Genomic DNA, 19,327 nt, shown 5'->3' with positions numbered 1-19,327 from the left:
GGCCAATACTTTCTTAATCTTAATAACGTTCAAGATACTCCTTTAGTGGACCAGCAGATGGTATAGTGGTTACATTGCTGGACTCCCACATGGCCAACTATGGTTTAGCTCCCGGACTCGTGGGCGTGGGCTTCAAACTTAGGCTGGGCACATGTGCATACATGCCCAGGATCCCAGGAGGAGAATGGAAAAGAAGGGATTGCAGTGTGGCCATCCCCTCTGGGGAGAGGGTGATTTCTCACTCTGTCTTTCTGTCTCTCCAGCAAGCACACATGCCCTATAGGAAAAATTTCTCCCCACACATACACACACACAAAGATATTCCTTTAGATACCAAATCAATGTCACAGTTTTTGTATATTCAAATTTTCAGACTAAACAAAGATTGTCATGCTTTTTTTCCAATTGCCCAATTGGTGCCTAAAGGCTAAACTAATCATACCAATGTAATAAAACAAGAGAGCACCTCTAGCTGACATTTGATTCACTATCTTATCCTCTGATATAGGCAGAGGAGATATTTCCTCACAAGTTATTCATTTTAATTAAATTCAACAAATTTCAGAAATTTATTCTCCTGTTTATTTGGATTATGGCATTTGCTTTCATCTAATTTTTTCTTTCATTATGCCAGAGAGCCTGCATGTGCACATGAGAAAGAAGAAAAAAAAAAAAAAGAAAGGAAGGAAAGCAAGTACCTCTAATGGGACCTGGTCATACCACAATCCTTTTTATTCCAATCCTCCATCTTCTTAGAATCCTGGGCATGTGTTCTTGGGTATAATTGTCAGAGCTGGAACAGAGCTGAACTCTGGTTGGCAATGTGGATCTGGCTTCCTCTGCACAGTGCTTAACCCCTGTACTATGACACTGGCCTTCATCTCATTTTAATCATGTAAGAGTTGCCATCTATCCAGATTTGCCTGAAACAGTTCTGATGTATGGCTAGAAGTTCAGCATAACTACTGATAGTGCCCCCTTTCTATTTAAAAAATGTCCCATTTCATACATTTAATTATTACCCATTCTTACAGATTAAAAAAAATATAAATTTTGCGAGCTGAAATTTGGACTCAATATACTTGGTTTGGAAATAATTCAGATGAAAAGTTATTTCAAAAACTAGATAGATTATGATACGGGACACTTTCCATTTTAAAAGTTTCAGGCTATACAATAAAATAAATTATTGCATTGTTGGAAAAGTCATGACACATTTTTGCATAGAAAAACAGAAAAAATACTCATGACTTTTCCAACAACCCAAAAGAAATCTGCAATTACATCATTGGAGGTCATTCCAATTGCATCACTGACCTTTTAACAGAAGTACAAATAAACATTTCATGTGTATTTTCCTCCTCCAAGAGTTTCTACTGTCTGTCTTCATTTTTATCCATCAAATTCTTAATTTATTTAGTCCCTTCTCCCCTTTTTTTCTGTATGAAATAATCATTTGGGATTTTAAAGTATTAATTAAAGTCCCTCAACAGAACTGTTTGACTTGACCATTGCCATTTTGCTAAGTGTCAACAAAAAGGAAAGTTTAGAGCAATGTTGTTATAAAATAACATTCTCTGACATTCTTGTCTTATTTACTGAGTCTCATGGAGAAACTAAACATCATTTCTTTAAAAGAAAGGAAAACTTTTGGATATACCAGCTAGTCCCATTGTAGTTTCAGAAAAAAAAAAAAAATAACTTCTATGAAGTTATCCCTTACTATATTAAAAATGTTTAAGTATCTTAATTTCACAAGGATATCCTAATTAGAATCCATTCTGGTTTGAAGGAGTAATAATGAAATTCATGGGTTCTTATAAAGTGGCAGTCACAGAGAGGATGTATTTTATGCTTCCTAAAATGTTTTTATAACTCCTCAGCTATATATTGCTTACATACAGCATCACTCCTACATGTACATTTTGCAACTTCTATTACAGATTAATATAAATAAACTCAGGAGAACTAAAATACTTAAAAATTCTATTGTAAGAAACAAAAACTAGGGACCAGCAGATGGCATAATGGTTACGCTGCTGGCCTCCTATGTAGTCAACCATGGTTTGTGTCCCAGACCCAGTGGCTTAAAACTCACGCCGGGCAGGTGTGCATGTGTGCCCAAAATCCTGAGGAAAATGGTGGAAAAGGGATTAAAGTAGGGCCATTCCCTCTGGGAAGTGATTTCTCACTTTCTGTCTCTCTCTACCTCTCTGGTGAGCGTGTGTGCCCTATAGCAAAAATCTAAAAAAAGAAATAAAAACTATACTTTTTAAGAAAAAATACAGATTACTACCTTTAAAGTTCAAGTTATGTCATCTTAATTATAAACACACTTGGTATGAAATTTTAAAAAACACACATACACAAGCTCTAGGTAGAGCAGTAATAAACAAATTCCTTTTATAAACAAAATTTTAAATGAAAAGCCACAGTAGAGGGGAAAAAAAAGAAAAAAAGGATTATTACTTGGTAAAATCCAGTGACATCTACAATAGTTTTACAGCACATTTAAGCATTCTAGGGTTTTATATCTTCACCTGCCTTCCATTTCTTAGTTCCTCCTTATAAAACTGCCAATTAAAAACAAAGATTTTACTTCAAACCTAGTACTGAATTTGAGTGCCAGGAAAAGCAAAACAATAGCCTAAATTTCTATCTTGAAATCATAGCCTTAATTTAAAAATTGTTTTTGTTTAAAACACAATGCCCAACTAAATGAAAAAGAAAATAAAAACATAAGCAGCAATATGTAATTATATATAACAGTTACTCATCATATGGAAAGTATTTTTTAGGATATCTAGAATGCACTTACTCTGTGAGTGTCCTCAATAATTAAACTGACATAGACCAACACTACCAAAAATAAGAGTACTGTGTAAGGGGCACACATTTACAATACTGCTAGTCTTTAAAAAGGTAGAACAAAAAACAGCACATGCACATTTTACAGAGAACTTCCACTGAACTATCAATGGCTTCTTTGCAATGTGCTCTTTTCCATAACTATATTAACAACTACCAAGAAAGAAAAATGAGATTAAAAGTAATGGTACTGAACTGAATTGTTTGAAGCCAGTGCCCCATATGTGGGGAAAAGTGCATTTAGTTCAGCAGCAATACAGCACAGTGTGAAGATATTGTGCTTAGACGCAGATATTCCAGAATTGAAAGATATACAAGGCAAGTCAAGATATAAAACCATAGTACACTGTTAAATAACCTTGAAACATACATATATTGCAGTTTTCAAAGAAAGACATTCATATCATTGTACAAGGATAGGGAAAAATCCTTAAAGTTACCTACTGTAGTTTATGATATAATAAATACATATCTATATAGCATTGTATATACATATATAGAATGTGTGTGTTTATGTGTAATTTATTCATTCATTCATTCATTTGCCAAATTATGCTGTTAGTTTTTGTGGATCTGTCACTGATTTGAAAAAATTCCTTTTCACCGCAAGTTCCTGTTTCCCCAAACTTAAGATATTTACACTAGAAAGGTCTTATACCCTCTCCCTACCCAGATTCATTTGCTTTACAACTCATGAAAGAAGCACAATAAAAGGAATTCTAGATTTCTGACTGCATCTTTTTACTTTGCCAGTTGTTTCAACAAGGATCTCAATGTTTAAATCAGCTGACACAAATGATTTAGCAGAGGATATAAACTCTAGATTTGACTGATTAAAACAGAGCAAATCAAAACCAAAAAAAAGGGGGGGGGAGAAATCCAGTGATTTACTCTGACTGTAAACAATATTAAAAAATTTAAATTTCAAATCTCATAATAAGTTAAAGAAAAATTCTGCCTTTAAGACCTATGATACTATAAAGATCTGACAACTGGTAAGGGGAAAATGTGTATGAAAAGTTGCAAAAAAAAACTTGTTTGCCCATTATTTTTTCTAAGAGAAAGTATAACTATACTACCTCTGTTCTTTAATAACTTCATAATTTGTTGGCAAATATTTTAAGCAAACTGGCATATCAGATTACATGACTGAAAAATATCCATCAAATTCAGCAAGAAAACTTATATAAGCCTTTTGTACAAAATTAAAAAAAAAAACTAAATGGCTATGATTCCTCTATTAGCAGAAACACATAATGCAGTCTTTAAAATCTGCCTTATATATCAATATCTACATAAATAGATACAGATATAGGTATGAAACATTAATGGCAGTCTATTTGAACAGTGTGTGAGACCAGCAGATTTTTTATCAGACCATGGCACGATATGGACCCTGCATCTTTAGGAACTGAATGATGAAAGAAGGTCCCCCAGCAACGATCTGAGGTGGAAGGTGACTGAGTGGACAGTTCTCAATACTCATGATTGAAAGCTTGCTGCAGAGAGCCAGCTCAAAGGGAAGGCTATGCAGATTGGGGTTGTCATTCAAATATAGTTCTTCTAGGTTCTCCAGTGTACCTGTTTAATAAAACCAAATCAATTATTATTATTATTATTATTATTTTAAAGTTACTATTTAAAAACTTTGGGCATGAAGCTAACCTAGGCAGTAACTGAATACATATTTTATCTTACTCTGTTTTCTTAGTAAAAACTCTTAAACCATGGATCTCAAACTTCTATACATATTCAAATCAACTGATAAGATTTTTAAACATCCTGATGACCATCCAGTTCACACTTCACAAGAACTAAATCAAATTTGTTTGTAAGCTTACAGAGTTCTTTGAAAATACATACACTCCATATCCTGAGATTCTGTTTGATATTCATGTATATATTTTTTTAAAACTCCAGAGGTAAATTTATTATACATGCAGTGTTTATAATCACGTTTCTATTGTAGACAATGTAGCAATTTCTTATATTAGTAAATTTCTCATGTGGAAAGCTTTTGTTACTTGGTATAAATCTTTCATTAAGAGAGTTATCATATATATGGCAGTAAGTCGAAAACCAATTTATATAGTCTTTAAAAAATTTTTTAAGACAGTCAGGATACTTGTACTTTCTAAGCAAATGCTTCAAGCAATTAATTATATGAGGCCAAACAGAGAAATATACTAGAAATATAAGCATAAAGTTGCCTCACGTGTTTCCAATTTTTTAAACTTCAAAATTGGAATAGTCAACAGTGTTATTTATTAGAAGAATAATTAAAATAATAGCTAGCAGGTAATGAATATTTTTATATGAAAATATATGTAATCTTCAGAAAAATCTGATGAGAAGTAAAGTATTATCATCCTTACTTTACAGGTAAGAAGCCCAAGGATTAGGGAATCATCTAATATCTCAAAAAACATTCTTTCTTTTTTTGGGGGGGTGGGGAAGAGAGGTTTTTTGCTGTATGGCGCATGCGTTCACCAGAAAGACAGAAAGAGACAGAGACAGAAAGCGAGAAGTCACCCCCCCCAGGGGAGATGGCCATACCGCAATCCCTTTTCCTCCATTCTACCCTCGGGATCTTGAGCACACATGCACATGCACCCAATGTGAGTTTAAGCCACCGGGTCCGGGACTTGAACCACGGTTGGCTGCATGGGAGTCCAGCAACATAGTCATTACTCTAACTGCTGGTCCCTCGAAAACCATTCTTAATTACTATAGTGTCTCTGGGATAGCACACTATAAATGGGAGAATATAATACAAATAATTATTAATAAAGAATTACTATTTATTTACTATGTGACTCAATCAATTAGCTTTCTTTTTAAAATGATATTACAAATGTACACTGACAAAATTCCAAGGCAGTCATGTTGACAACATCAAATAATGGATATGAAAATACTTAGAAAATTCTGAAGTCTTACCAAATATTAGTTGTTTTTATCAGTCCTACAGCCCTATTAAAACTGTTTTGGGCATACAATACACTGTTAATTTAGTTCAAGCCTCTGTAATGTTTAAACTTTAAAGAAATACAAAATAACTCTTCCAAATTGAGGCTATATATAAAACCTACTGGAAATATAAGTATTCTAAAACATTCTCAAAGGCAATATTAATCCTAACAACTCATAAGCAAGCCTAGCCAAAACCAACCAATCATTTGTGCTCGACAGGAAAATCTTAAGCCTGATGCCATCTCAGTTTACAAAAACAGATTTGTCATATTTATCTAAAAATAGTACTTGAACACACAAGAATAAATTATCAGTACAGGATCGAACATCCACAAGGTTCATACCAATTTCCTCAGGAAGATGAGTAAGTAGGTTCTCTCCAAGGCCTAGATGTGTGAGATTTGTAAGGTGACCAATGCCTCTGGGAAGAGTCGTCAACTGGTTGTTTGTCAAGACCAACTTCTAAAAAATTAACAAAATAAAAAACATTACATATGTATTTCCTATAACTGATACAGACTTAATATATCTACTGAGTGAGAAAACAAATTAACAGAAAAATTATTCACTTATCAGAAATGTTATGACTCATTTTTGCAGAGAAAAATATGCATCATGACTTTTCTGATAACCCAATATATTGAACAGAATAAAAATCCTTTAATAATTTACAGGTTTTTCTTCTAAAATATATCATATGTTAGGAAAACAAAAGCAGAGAGATTTATATAAACATAAAACCCAGTCCCAATGCTATAATAGAAAACTCTATCTGGTCCAAGAATTGGATCAAAGCCCTCAAGAAAAATGTGCAATTTGAATGGATTCTGAAAATTTTAATAGATCATAGCCAGCAGGTGGCATGGTGCTTACAGTGCTGGATCCCACATACACAACTCAGAGGTTTGAGTGTTGGACTCAATGGCTTATATAACACGGGCCAGGGGCCAGCAGGTGGCATGGTGGTTAAGGGCGCTGGATTTCCACATGGCCAACTGTGGTTTGAGTCCCAGATCTGGCGGCTTGCTTTCTCACTTTCCCTCTCTCTCTCTCACCCTGTCCCTCTCTGGTCAAAATTAAGATGAAGTTAAATAAAATAATTGTTTTAAAAACAAAACGAAAAAACACGGGCCAGCATGTGGTGTGGTGTTTTAGGCACTGTACTCCCCCATGGCCAACCACAGTTCAAGTCCCGAACTTGGCAGCTTGCTTTCTAACTTTCCTTCTCTCTCCCTCTCTGCCTAGTGAGCATGACGGCCCTGTAGTAAACTGGAAAATAACAATAATAAATAAAATTAAATGAAGAAGGAAGAAGAAAAAAGAGAAGGAAGAAGGAAGAAGGAAGCAGGAGGAAAGAGGGAAGAAGGAAGAAGGAAGAGGGAAGAAGGAAGAGGGAAGAGGGAAGAAAGAAGAAAGAAGAAAGAAGACCACACTCGGAGCTTGTGTGTGTGTGACCAAAATTCCAAGACGAAAACGGAGGAGAAAAGATTGTTGTGAGAAGAGATTGCGGCGTGGCCATCACTCCCAGTGGGAGTAGGGTGATTTCTCTTTCTCTCTGTCTCTCTCTGGTGAGCACAAGCACCATATGGCAAAAATAAAAACAAATAAAAAAATCTTTATTTGGACCAACCCCTTAGCCTAGTAGTTAAAGGGAGCTGGATCCCACATGGCTGACCATGGTTCAAAATCTGGCCCCAGTAGCATGAGAAACACACTGGGTATGGGTATATGTGCATGCACCCCCAAATCCTGATATCCATTGGGATGGAGGGATGGTGTGGCCATCCCTCAGGATGGAGAAATGGAAGAGAAGGGATTGCAGGGTGACTATGCTCTGTTGGGGGAGGTGCCACACTAGAGGTAGGTGCTTTCACTCTTCCTGTCTGCCTCTATCTCTGTGAGTGCATGTACCCTCTGGAAATAATTTTTAAATTAAATCTTTAATCAAACAACTACAAAATCATCAGAATAATGTCTTACCTGTAAATCCTTAAGATATGCAATTTCATTTGGTAAGGATTCCAATTTGTTCTCTTCTAGATCCAACTCTCTCAACTTCCTAAGGTTTCCAAGACCATGAGGAAGCTTCTTTAGAAGATTGTTTGATAATATGAGAACCTAAATGGAAATTATTGACAGTATTTGGCAACTCATGAAATGGAATTATATACTATTATCATGTTGCTTAAAATTTATTAATCAATGCTAATTTTCTAAACAGTGTCAAAGGTAATATTCAATCATATAACATATAAGGCTTTAGCTTACTATTGTAAAACAATCACCATAATTATTAGAAATAGAGATTTTTATTACCTTAAAACTAATAAAATCAAAGAAGTCATTTAAATTACCAAAAAGATTATTAACTATTTTGTACTAAGATTCATACAGTTAATGAGATTTTCATACTAAGGAGTTATAAATATCTATCTAGGGACCAGCAGATGGCAGAATGGATTTATCACTGGACTCCCACATAGTCAACCACGGTTTGAGTCATGGACCCAGCGGCTTAAAAGTCACTCTTGAATGTGTGTGCGTGCGTGCCCAAAATCCCGAGAGGAGAACGGAGAAGGAACTGTGGTGTGGCTATCCCCTCTCAGGGGTGATTTCTCACTTTCTGTCTCTGTTTCTCTCTGTCTCTGGCAAGCACACATACTCTATAGCAAAAACCTCTCTACAGAAAATAAATTAAAATAAATAAAATAAATGGCTATCTAAGAGAAAACTGATTATTTAAGACCCCCTGTAAGTCATCATTTATGGAAGGTAACAAATGACCTCTAAACTGTCTATATCGATCCCCTACAATTATTATGTGTTGTGTATTTATTACATTGCAAGGAATTCTTTAAGATACTGGGGAAGAGGGGTAGGCCAAAGAAGTTAGTTCTTGTTCTCAAGTAATAAAAAAATAGCAGGAGCATGAGGAGACAGTAATGGGTATGAGGACAGTGGAAATAGGAAGATCCGTATAAGGTTCAAGTTAATTTTGTACATCCATTCATTTCTCCAAAAGTAATACCACACAAAATAAATATATACAACACAATCAGGAAAATAATAACAGCTACCACTTGAATTAACTATTTCAGAGCACTGTACTAAATGCATTAAGTGCACTGTTACATTTCATCGTAATTACAATCCTATTAAATAAGTACTATTATCGACACTTCACAGCTTAGGAAACTGAAGCTTGAGTGAGTTAAATCCCTAACTAGAGCAAGATCAAACTGGAATTGCATCCTGATTTGTTCAACTTCAAAGCCCATACTTTTTTTCTTTTCTTTTTTTTGGAGAGGTTTTTGCTATAGGGTGTGTGTGCTCACCAGAAAGAGAGACAGAGAGACAGAAAGCAAGAAATCACCCCCTGGGGGGATGGCCATGCCACAATCAGTTCTCCTCCATTCTCCTCTTGGGATCCTGGGCACACACGCACAAGCGCCTAGCATGACTTTAAGCCACCGGGTCCGGGACTCGAACCGCAGTCGACTACATGGAAGTCCAGCGACATAGCCATTACGTTAACTGCTGGTCCCCAAAGCCAATACTTTTAACTAGTGCACCATACTATTTCACCTTATTAAATAAAACAATAAAGAAGTTTTAAAAAATATATAGATATGGCAGAAAAAATGTAAAACAATGTATTTACAGAGACCAGAGGATGGTGTAGAGTTTACGTCACTGGATGCCCACATGGCTGACTGTAGTTCGAGTCCTGGACTTGGTGGGTTCAAAATCACCCCAGGTGCGTGTGCATACGTGCCCAAGATCCCAAGAGGAGAGTGGAGGAGAAGGGATTGCGGCATGGCCATCCCCCTGGAGAGTGGTTTCTCACTTTCCCTCTCACTGTCTCTGTCTGTCTCTGTCTCTCTCTGACGAGCATACCTGCCCTAAGGCAAAATCCCTAATGGAAAATGTATTTACTATTAGCAAGCTTTTTCATCAAAAAGAAGTAAACTCTAGGGACTAAAGAGTCAGAAGAAATCAACTGAGAAGGTAAAGAAAAATCTTTAATTGTGGAAAATAATTTTAAAAGGAAAAATTAAGATGAAAAAAGGGCACTGTAGATAGTGAGTATAACAGGACTAAATATAGAGGTAAAAATATATCTCACCTTCCCAACAAAGAAAACAATCTATTTAACTAGAAAATAAAATACTGGAACCACAGTCGGTGTAATGGCTATGTTGCTGGACTCTCATGTAGTAGACCGTGGTTCAAGTCCTGCACCCACTGGCTTAAACTCATGCCGGGCATGTGTGTGCACATGCCCAAGATCCCAAGAGGAAAGTGGAGGAGAAAGGGTTGTGGTGTGGCCATCTCCCCCAGGGGGTAATTTCTCGCTTTCTGTCTCTCTACCTCTCTCTGTCTTTCTGGCGAGTGCATGTACCCTATAGCAAAAAACCTCTCCAAATAAATAAATAAAACACTACATGGGTAATTAGAAAAGTAGGTCAGTCATATGATAAAGGGTTCTAAATGTCAGTCTTATTAATCCATAATTCTTGTAAATAATTGTGTAGTTCTTACACAGAACTGGGAAAAAAAAGTTGTAAGAGATGATAAGTTTTAGAGACTTTTTTTTTTTTTTTTTGGTAGGGGGGAGAAGTTTTTGCTGTAGGGTGTGTACGCTCACCAGAAAGACAGAGACAGAAAGGGAGAAATCACTCCCGAGGGAGGATGGCCACGCTGCAATCCCTTTTCCTCCATTCTCCTCTTGGGATCTTGGGCACGCATGCACACGTGCCCAGCGTGAGTTTAAGCCACTGGGTCTGGGACTTGAACTGTGGTTGACTACAGGGGAGTCCAGCGACATAGCCATTACACCAACTGCTGGTCCCATAGAGACCTTTTCTTCCAAAGATATTTCATAGTCCTTAAATCCAAGAACTTTTAGTTGACAAGAGTAATTCAGAAGCACTGAGCCTAGACTAATTAATTCAGTCAGTACTTTATCATCCTGGTAGGGTTATATGTTTAAGAGAACTCTAACATTCCTAATCATGATCTTCGCCCAAACAGAAATTACTTATTTTATTTGAAACTTTGTTAATGAGATCATTATGAACGGGTTTGAGGAGTTCTAAATTTGTTAAAACTCACCTCGAGAGAAATGAGACCAGATACATCCTCAGGGATCTTTGTGAGCTGATTAGTAGCTAAATTCAATTCTACCATACTGGTCCAAGTTCCAAAGTCCAAAGGAAGTGAAGTTAACTGATTGTCCTGGCAGAGACAAAAGGAAGTATTCAAGGTAGAACCACAAAATAAAGCTCCATAAATACCTGCCTTTGGAAAAGAGAATTCTTAAACAATAGAAAACGTTATTCTCTTTTTTGATACCCAAATACAGACACACACACACCCCAAAACTCTGAGCCTCCACAAGTTTTTCTACAGTAATTACGCTTTTAGAAATAAACTGCAAGTTTGTTCCCTATGTGATTATTGTTATGGAAAGAGAAAAATACATTAAACAGAGAAATAGCTGAGGGTCTGTCCATGGCCTCAAGCTTAAAGCCTGATCCCACATATCCACCCAGAGTATAAATCCCAGTTCCAGCGGCAGCTTGAAAACCATGGTGGGTGAGTGTGCATGTATGCCCAAAATCTAACAGGATGAAGAAATGGAGAAGGAGTTGTGTGTGACCACTCTTCACTGGGAAGTACTTCCCCTATTTCACTCTATAGAAAGCACATATACTCTGACAATTTTTTAAAAAGAGAAATTTTAAAGATATTAATGATAAATATAATGATTTTCAAATTTCACCATAATGCACAGTTTAAAAATATGGAAAAAAGTCTCTGTACTCCTGCTTGGTTTCCGTAAACAAGCTGTGACCTCATTATTTTTTTGGGGGGGGGGGCTCTTTTTTGCTAGGTTACAACCAATCAAACAGGACCCTTCGTTATCCATTTCTCTCTTGTGGCAAGTGGGGATCATAGGAAACTTGTGTTTAGAGTTCTCTGAGTTTTACATGAGCAAATTTTGGTCCAAACTAGGATTCGAGTTGCAACAGAAAGGGAACTGGGGTCCTGGATTGGACTGGATTAGATAGTTAACTGGATTGAATCCAGTTGTCTGGCTGGGTCAGACAGAAGCTAGCAGTAAGTAGCTATTACTATGATGATGCAATAAAATTTTAGGTTAAAAAAAAATTTTTGAGCATGATTTTTATGTTCATCATCATCTTTTTTTTTTTTTTCCCATGCTTAGATAGAGAAAGGCCATTGGCTCAATTGTTCAAAGAGAGCTCAGAGCCAAAGCCAGAATAAATTATTTCCCACTTAGGTTTTTCTTAGCTCAAACAGGCTCAAAATTTACTTAAAAACAGAATTCCTAATTCTAAAGATCAAAGTACTTCCTGGAAGCTATAATATTTACAAAAGTGGAGAGAGCTTACTAATATGATTTAAAATTACGATGGCCATGATGAAGAACATTATATATAAACAAAATTGCTTCTTAAAAAACGTAATAAAAACTGATGGCTCCCAAATTAGGTCCATCCAGAGAAGCCCACTGAGATGGAGAAGCTTCGAAAAGATTTAATTTTCTCTTTTAAGACTCTATAAAAGATAAATGATAAGTCTAAATGACAGAGAAAGTTCTACCAAAGTTTTTCCTTTGTTTACTAGTCTGCCCAAAGCAAAAAGAAAGCTAGATAAAAGATTTATTAAAATGGTTTAAAATATTCCTACAAGTCAAACTGGATTGTTTCTTGTTCAGCAATATATGAGTGATATCTACAAGTGTTGGAAATGCTTTATTTGCCTTCATTAATGGGCTCCACTCTGAATCAGTAATAATTTAAGATACATGCTGGATTTAAAAGGCTACATATTAATTAAATTAGTCTTCAAAAATACAACTTTATGGCAATTTAGTGGCCTATTTAAAAGTCCACATATTTGTAAATACATTCCTGTTAACTCACTAGTTTCTTACAGTGGAAAATGCACAAGTTTAAATGTATAACATAAATTGACTGCATTTAGAGCAGTTGTTCAGGGCCCTATTTAGAGAAACCCAACTGTGGGTCAAATCCTAGCTCCTGCATGCCACTTCAAAAAGGCAAATGTATACAAGCCCCTCAAACTCCCACTAGTAGAATTTTTTTAAAAAATGGAGGAAAAGGGATTGCTATGTGACCACTCTCTGTTGAAAGTGCTTTTCCCTCCTTGGTCTAATAAGGACACCTGCCTTCAGGCAATTAATCTACATAATACTCATTTTTAATCATACTATGTGCCTTTGCAACATAAACTTTCTTTGTTTAACCTAGGAATTAGACCTTTTGAACAGATATTTAGGATTAGATTAATGGCAAAATTAGCAGTTAAAAAGTAATGCTATGATATTTATTATTAAGTGTACATACAGAAGTAAAAGCAGGTTAATTCACTGTTTTGACTCAGAAGAGATCTGATTACATCAGGGAATTAGTCACAGCATTAAGGGGTTTCTCTTCTAAGAAAATGGAGTGGAATGACTAATTTCAGTTCTTTGCAAGGTGCCTGAAGATAAGCAATGACTAGCAAGGCTGCAGAAGCCACGGTGGAGCTGAACAAGACAACTCTTAGATCCTCAGTTTAATACAGGTATCTGGTAAGGACTCCGCAGGGTTAAAATGTGAAGTATTCTTTCCCCCCCACGCACACACAAACAAAAAAAGCATAAAGAACTTCTCAGAAGACTAGGAGATCTTTAGTTTGCATGTATGTGTATGCATGCATACATGTTATGTGTTATGTTGTGTGTCTATGTGATAAAAGGCCTTAAAGAATTCCATTAATTTTGATGTATAAAAAGAGCACCCATACAAATTAATTTAAATGCTTTTCAAGTTCAAGTGACTTAAAATCTTTGACAAATAAGCTGGCTTCAAATATGGTAAAAAAAAAAAAAAACAACTTAATAAGTAAAGATCTTCACAGTTTCAAACATATTTTGCCCAGCGTTTTATTGATCAGGCAAATCATGTTTATCATAATGCAGTTGGCTTAATGAAACAGCTCATATTTGTGTGTTATATTTTATATGGTAGATATCTAACAGACAAATGGATTCACAGCTGGCTTTTTCTCACTTTAGTTTTGGTGCCAACAGGCACCGAGTTAGCCCTTATTCATTCCTAAAGCACTTGGAGAACATTTAACTTTAATTTTCTGCTAACAGTTAAGTATTTAAGCTTTTTGCTAAATTTGACTAGCTTTTGCCAACAATGTATAACATAAATTGACTGCATTTAGAGCAGTTGTTCAGGGCCCTATTTAGAGAAACCCAACTGTGGGTCAAATCCTAGCTCCTGCATGCCACTTCAAAAAGGCAAATGTATACAAGCCCCTCAAACTCCCACTAGTAGAATTTTTTTAAAAAATGGAGGAAAAGGGATTGCTATGTGACCACTCTCTGTTGAAAGTGCTTTTCCCTCCTTGGTCTAATAAGGACACCTGCCTTCAGGCAATTAATCTACATAATACTCATTTTTAATCATACTATGTGCCTTTGCAACATAAACTTTCTTTGTTTAACCTAGGAATTAGACCTTTTGAACAGATATTTAGGATTAGATTAATGGCAAAATTAGCAGTTAAAAAGTAATGCTATGATATTTATTATTAAGTGTACATACAGAAGTAAAAGCAGGTTAATTCACTGTTTTGACTCAGAAGAGATCTGATTACATCAGGGAATTAGTCACAGCATTAAGGGGTTTCTCTTCTAAGAAAATGGAGTGGAATGACTAATTTCAGTTCTTTGCAAGGTGCCTGAAGATAAGCAATGACTAGCAAGGCTGCAGAAGCCACGGTGGAGCTGAACAAGACAACTCTTAGATCCTCAGTTTAATACAGGTATCTGGTAAGGACTCCGCAGGGTTAAAATGTGAAGTATTCTTTCCCCCCCACGCACACACAAACAAAAAAAGCATAAAGAACTTCTCAGAAGACTAGGAGATCTTTAGTTTGCATGTATGTGTATGCATGCATACATGTTATGTGTTATGTTGTGTGTCTATGTGATAAAAGGCCTTAAAGAATTCCATTAATTTTGATGTATAAAAAGAGCACCCATACAAATTAATTTAAATGCTTTTCAAGTTCAAGTGACTTAAAATCTTTGACAAATAAGCTGGCTTCAAATATGGTAAAAAAAAAAAAAAACAACTTAATAAGTAAAGATCTTCACAGTTTCAAACATATTTTGCCCAGCGTTTTATTGATCAGGCAAATCATGTTTATCATAATGCAGTTGGCTTAATGAAACAGCTCATATTTGTGTGTTATATTTTATATGGTAGATATCTAACAGACAAATGGATTCACAGCTGGCTTTTTCTCACTTTAGTTTTGGTGCCAACAGGCACCGAGTTAGCCCTTATTCATTCCTAAAGCACTTGGAGAACATTTAACTTTAATTTTCTGCTAACAGTTAAGTATTTAAGCTTTTTGCTAAATTTGACTAGCTTTTGCCAACATCAAGTTTTAAATTATGTTCTTCTACCTTAAAATAACTTTTGGATGTTTACAGAGGGTCCCTGAAACATCCAAAAGAGAGACAGTAGAACCAACTAGACTTATTTTAATATGTTAAATGATATGAGAAACATTGGCAAATTGAGTAATTTTAATTTTATTTACATTATATTGGAATGAAATGTATGGATATATTATATGTATATATACATATAACAAATTTCCTTGTCAGTTGTAAACTCCTGCAATATCTTTTTTTAAATTTTTTTATTTATTTTTTTTGGGGGGAGACGTTTTTGCTATAGGGCGCATATACTCGCCAGAAAGACAGAGAGACAGAAAGCGAGAAATCACCCCCCAGGAGGGATGGTCACACTGCAATCCCTCCTCCTCCATTCTCCTCTTAGGATTTTGGGCATGCACACACACGTGCGCACTCGATGTGAGTTTAAGCCACTGGGCGTGGGACTTGTATCGCAGTCGACTGCATGGGAGTCCAGAGACATAGCCATTATGCTAACTACTGGTCCTGTCCTGCCATATCTTTAACTATGGTTGGCTCAATTCTTATTGTCCATGGTTAATTGCTTTGTTTAATGCCTTTCTAAAAAGATTTTTTTTCAAATGACTACAATCTTAAAGTGTTATATCTTTAAGGACTTTTTTTTTTAAAAAAAAAAGGATGGGAAGAGGATGTACTCTTGTATGTACAGGTTTCTGATGATCTGATCATTACACCGTGTAAAAAATTTCTAGCTTCTATGGATAAACTAACTGGTCTTCTAAACTGCTAAGTCAATCATTAAGCAGAACCAAGATTAACCAAAAGGATATGTTTTGACAGAATTGTATGCTGAGTCAGCCCATATCAAACCTGTTAAGTTATATATCACTTTCTGGCCCCACTGTCTAAGATCAAATCTTGTTAAGGTATGTAATTTAAATGAATTCCATAAGATTGTTCTAAGTCAAATTACCTGTGACAAACTATTTAATAAGCAATGCTATACAGCTAAATTAAATAGGTAAAATTGGTATAAAAAATGTAAATCCAATAAGCATAGACTCATGGTGAGCCTATGGATGATGCCTAGTTCTGAGTCCTTTGTATATAGAGCTCATTATTTAATACCTCTACATTCCATGACTTGCAAATTAGATAAAATAATACAGGTTAAAGAATTATTGATAATTTGTATAGTGGTATTAGTAGACTGACTACTCTAAAATTGCTAACGTGTCTTTTGTCAATGTTTAATCTGTCAACTTGATATTGAAAAGACAATAAAAACTGTAGGTACATTTCTACTATCTAATATGCCATATAATTATTATAAAGGGATTTCACTCATTGCCTTTTTCATTGCATATATTTTAGTTGTGCAGGAACTTTCCCATAAAGAAAAGTAACACTCTAACAGTAGCCAAAAGGATATTAGAAAATTAGAAAATGTGTTTTCTCTCATGACACATTTCTAGAAAAATCTGATGTGACTAAACTCTTTAGGCTTTAATGCATCATGCCAAAGTGTATTTCACCAGGTAAAGGATGCCATCTGTGATTCACTGACTAAAGACAATCAAGCCCTTCATGGTCCAGAGTTGGGGTCTTCTAGAAAAGACACCAGAGAAAGACGGCCCGTGAGCGTTGTTGAAAGACATCATACCAAATTCTTCTCACCAATTACACTGCAGCAAACCTTCAAGAACTTGAACTCAGGGTTCCCAATGCAGAAGGGGTACTTCAGATTTTTAAAAAGGGACTTTAAGGTAAAACTGACCAGGAAAATTTCTTCTTCAGAACAGATATCATGGACATCGACAGCTTTGCCCAATATGGAAAATCAAAATTTCTCTGCCATCATGAAAATTTTATGTTCTTTTTCTCAATTCCAATTGTTTTAATTTTTTCATTTTCTTTTCCTACAGGAAAGTTCATGGAACCACAATCAGTGGGTGACTTTAATTTGAACTTATATGCTAGCACAAAACCAGGACAATTGTTAGGTTTATGGGCTATGTAGAGAAGATCAGAAAATAATTCCACTAATGCCAATGCCTATCTGTTTCAAATGAGAGTTGCTCTAAAACCTCAAAGAAAGAATAAAAAGCTATTATTATTATTTTTCAAAAAAAATGAGCTACTTTACAGTGAGAAAAGATTTCACTAGGGTTCCTGGAAATTTACTTTTGGCAGGTATATGATAATGGTTGTATATAAAGCTTATCCATAAACTGCAAATAATTTTCAAATTATAGCCAATTTAAACCTCCTAGGATTTCAGGTGGATAAAAGCTATGGTCCGAAAGGTAAATGATTAACATACAAGTTTAACAAAACACTCAATAAAATATCATCCAGCTTTAGATATCCTTTTTGTTCAAGTTCAGGGTTTATGTTTAATACTGAAGAAAACAATGTTGTACCTACCTCTCTCCTGACTTTGATACACAGAAAGTTTAATTAAAAAGGTAGCTGATATTGCTGCTTCCTTAGACTTGGCCAATGGATATAATAGGGAAGTCTCTCGAGAGTAAGGAATAGATGATGTGTTTATAGGTACAAAGTAGAGTTGGTTTGTAGGCATCCTAAATAGTGGCTGGGGGGGTTGTGGTTTTTTAAAGTTTTTTTTTTTTTTTTTTTTTTAAATAGTGTATGGTAGGCTTGTGTTTTTCAAGGTTTTTTTTTTTTTATCTTTATATTTCTCCTAGAAGGCTTCCAGGTTATTATAACTTGTATCACTAGACTAACAACAAAGGTAAATATCTTTTTAAATCGGACGATTTTATAGAGAGCTATGGTCCTTAATCATCATTACACTCTGAAAAGGACTATGACCAAACAGACTGAAAAATATGGTAGGCTTGTGTTTTTCAAGGTTTTTTTTTTTTTATCTTTATATTTCTCCTAGAAGGCTTCCAGGTTATTATAACTTGTATCACTAGACTAACAACAAAGGTAAATATCTTTTTAAATCGGACGATTTTATAGAGAGCTATGGTCCTTAATCATCATTACACTCTGAAAAGGACTATGACCAAACAGACTGAAAAACTGTAAAATTGTCTGAATCTTATCTATTAATAGTTTTGTTTGTTCCATGGGAGCTTCTGTTAAGAAGTATAGTTTGAGCTCTGGATATTTAAACAAGTAATCATTTCAGCCCCCTCGGTGTGCTGAATCCTCTTGACTCTTTATATGCAGTCATCCATTAAACATTGAGTAAATCTTGCTTCAACTGGATCAGTAAGAACACGGAAAAGGAACTGTTCAATCATGTGACATCATGACTTATGAATTCCATACCAGAGACCAGAGAACACTTCAGAATTTCTATGCTGAGAGCAAGAAAAAGTCATTTATGATGGTGACAGAGAGTGGTGCCAATGTCCTCAGTTTTGATCAATTTCTCAAAGTTTAGAGGCTGACCAAAAGGGTGAAATTGTTTTAAAATATGGAAAAAGTCCCTGTGCTCCTGCTTGGTTTCCATAAACAAACTGTGACCTCATTTTTTTTTTTTTTTTTGCTAGGTTACAACCAATCACAGCAGCTGGGCTTCAATCAATCACAGACATCCCACCTTTTAAACTGAGTTAATGCAGACAAACTTAGGAATGTAACCAACCTAAATTGCTTCCCTATCTCATTCCTTCACTTGTGTTTTTGTACATCATGTTCACATTCCTGTTCACTTTCCTTCTCCAAAACTTAAATACTGTGTGACCACGAAGCTACCCTGAGTTGTCTGGAAGTCCAGGGACAACTGTCCAATTTAAATTGTGTTAAGATTTGCTTAATTAAACTCCGTATCAATCAAGTTGGCTGAATTTTTCTTTTTATAGCACAGAAATTATTAAACTAAAACATAAATGCCCAGATAAAAATATAAGCACAATGAAAGAAGACGCATGTATTCATAACCTGCAAGGAAACCCAAATGAGCTCAGAAATTCTGGGGATGCTGAGCAGTAAAGACAAGAAAGAATTGTCTTA

The 19,327-nt window shown here is 35.4% G+C and overlaps 1 protein-coding gene across 3 annotated transcripts in view; it reads right to left on the bottom strand.

Annotated features, from left to right (window-relative positions):
* Positions 1 to 2,378: 2,378 nt before the first annotated feature.
* SHOC2 (SHOC2 leucine rich repeat scaffold protein) overlaps positions 2,379 to 19,327 on the bottom strand; it is a 115,891-nt gene continuing 98,942 nt past the window's right edge. For all 3 annotated transcript variants that reach the window (XM_006156861.3, XM_006156859.3, XM_006156860.3), the window contains exons 6-9: positions 10,957 to 11,079; positions 7,822 to 7,959; positions 6,186 to 6,303; positions 2,379 to 4,449 (exon numbers count right to left, since the gene is read on the bottom strand). In XM_006156861.3, the coding sequence (XP_006156923.1) occupies positions 4,241 to 4,449; positions 6,186 to 6,303; positions 7,822 to 7,959; positions 10,957 to 11,079 (588 nt within the window). In that variant the 3' untranslated portion in view covers positions 2,379 to 4,240. The remainder of the gene's footprint in view (positions 4,450 to 6,185; positions 6,304 to 7,821; positions 7,960 to 10,956; positions 11,080 to 19,327) is intronic.

This window comes from Tupaia chinensis, unplaced genomic scaffold (assembly GCF_000334495.1).
Source record: "Tupaia chinensis unplaced genomic scaffold, TupChi_1.0 Scaffold000520_1, whole genome shotgun sequence".
Lineage (NCBI taxonomy): Eukaryota > Metazoa > Chordata > Mammalia > Scandentia > Tupaiidae > Tupaia > Tupaia belangeri.
Note: the sequence above shows the minus strand (reverse complement) of the source record. Positions and strands in the feature narration are given on the sequence as shown.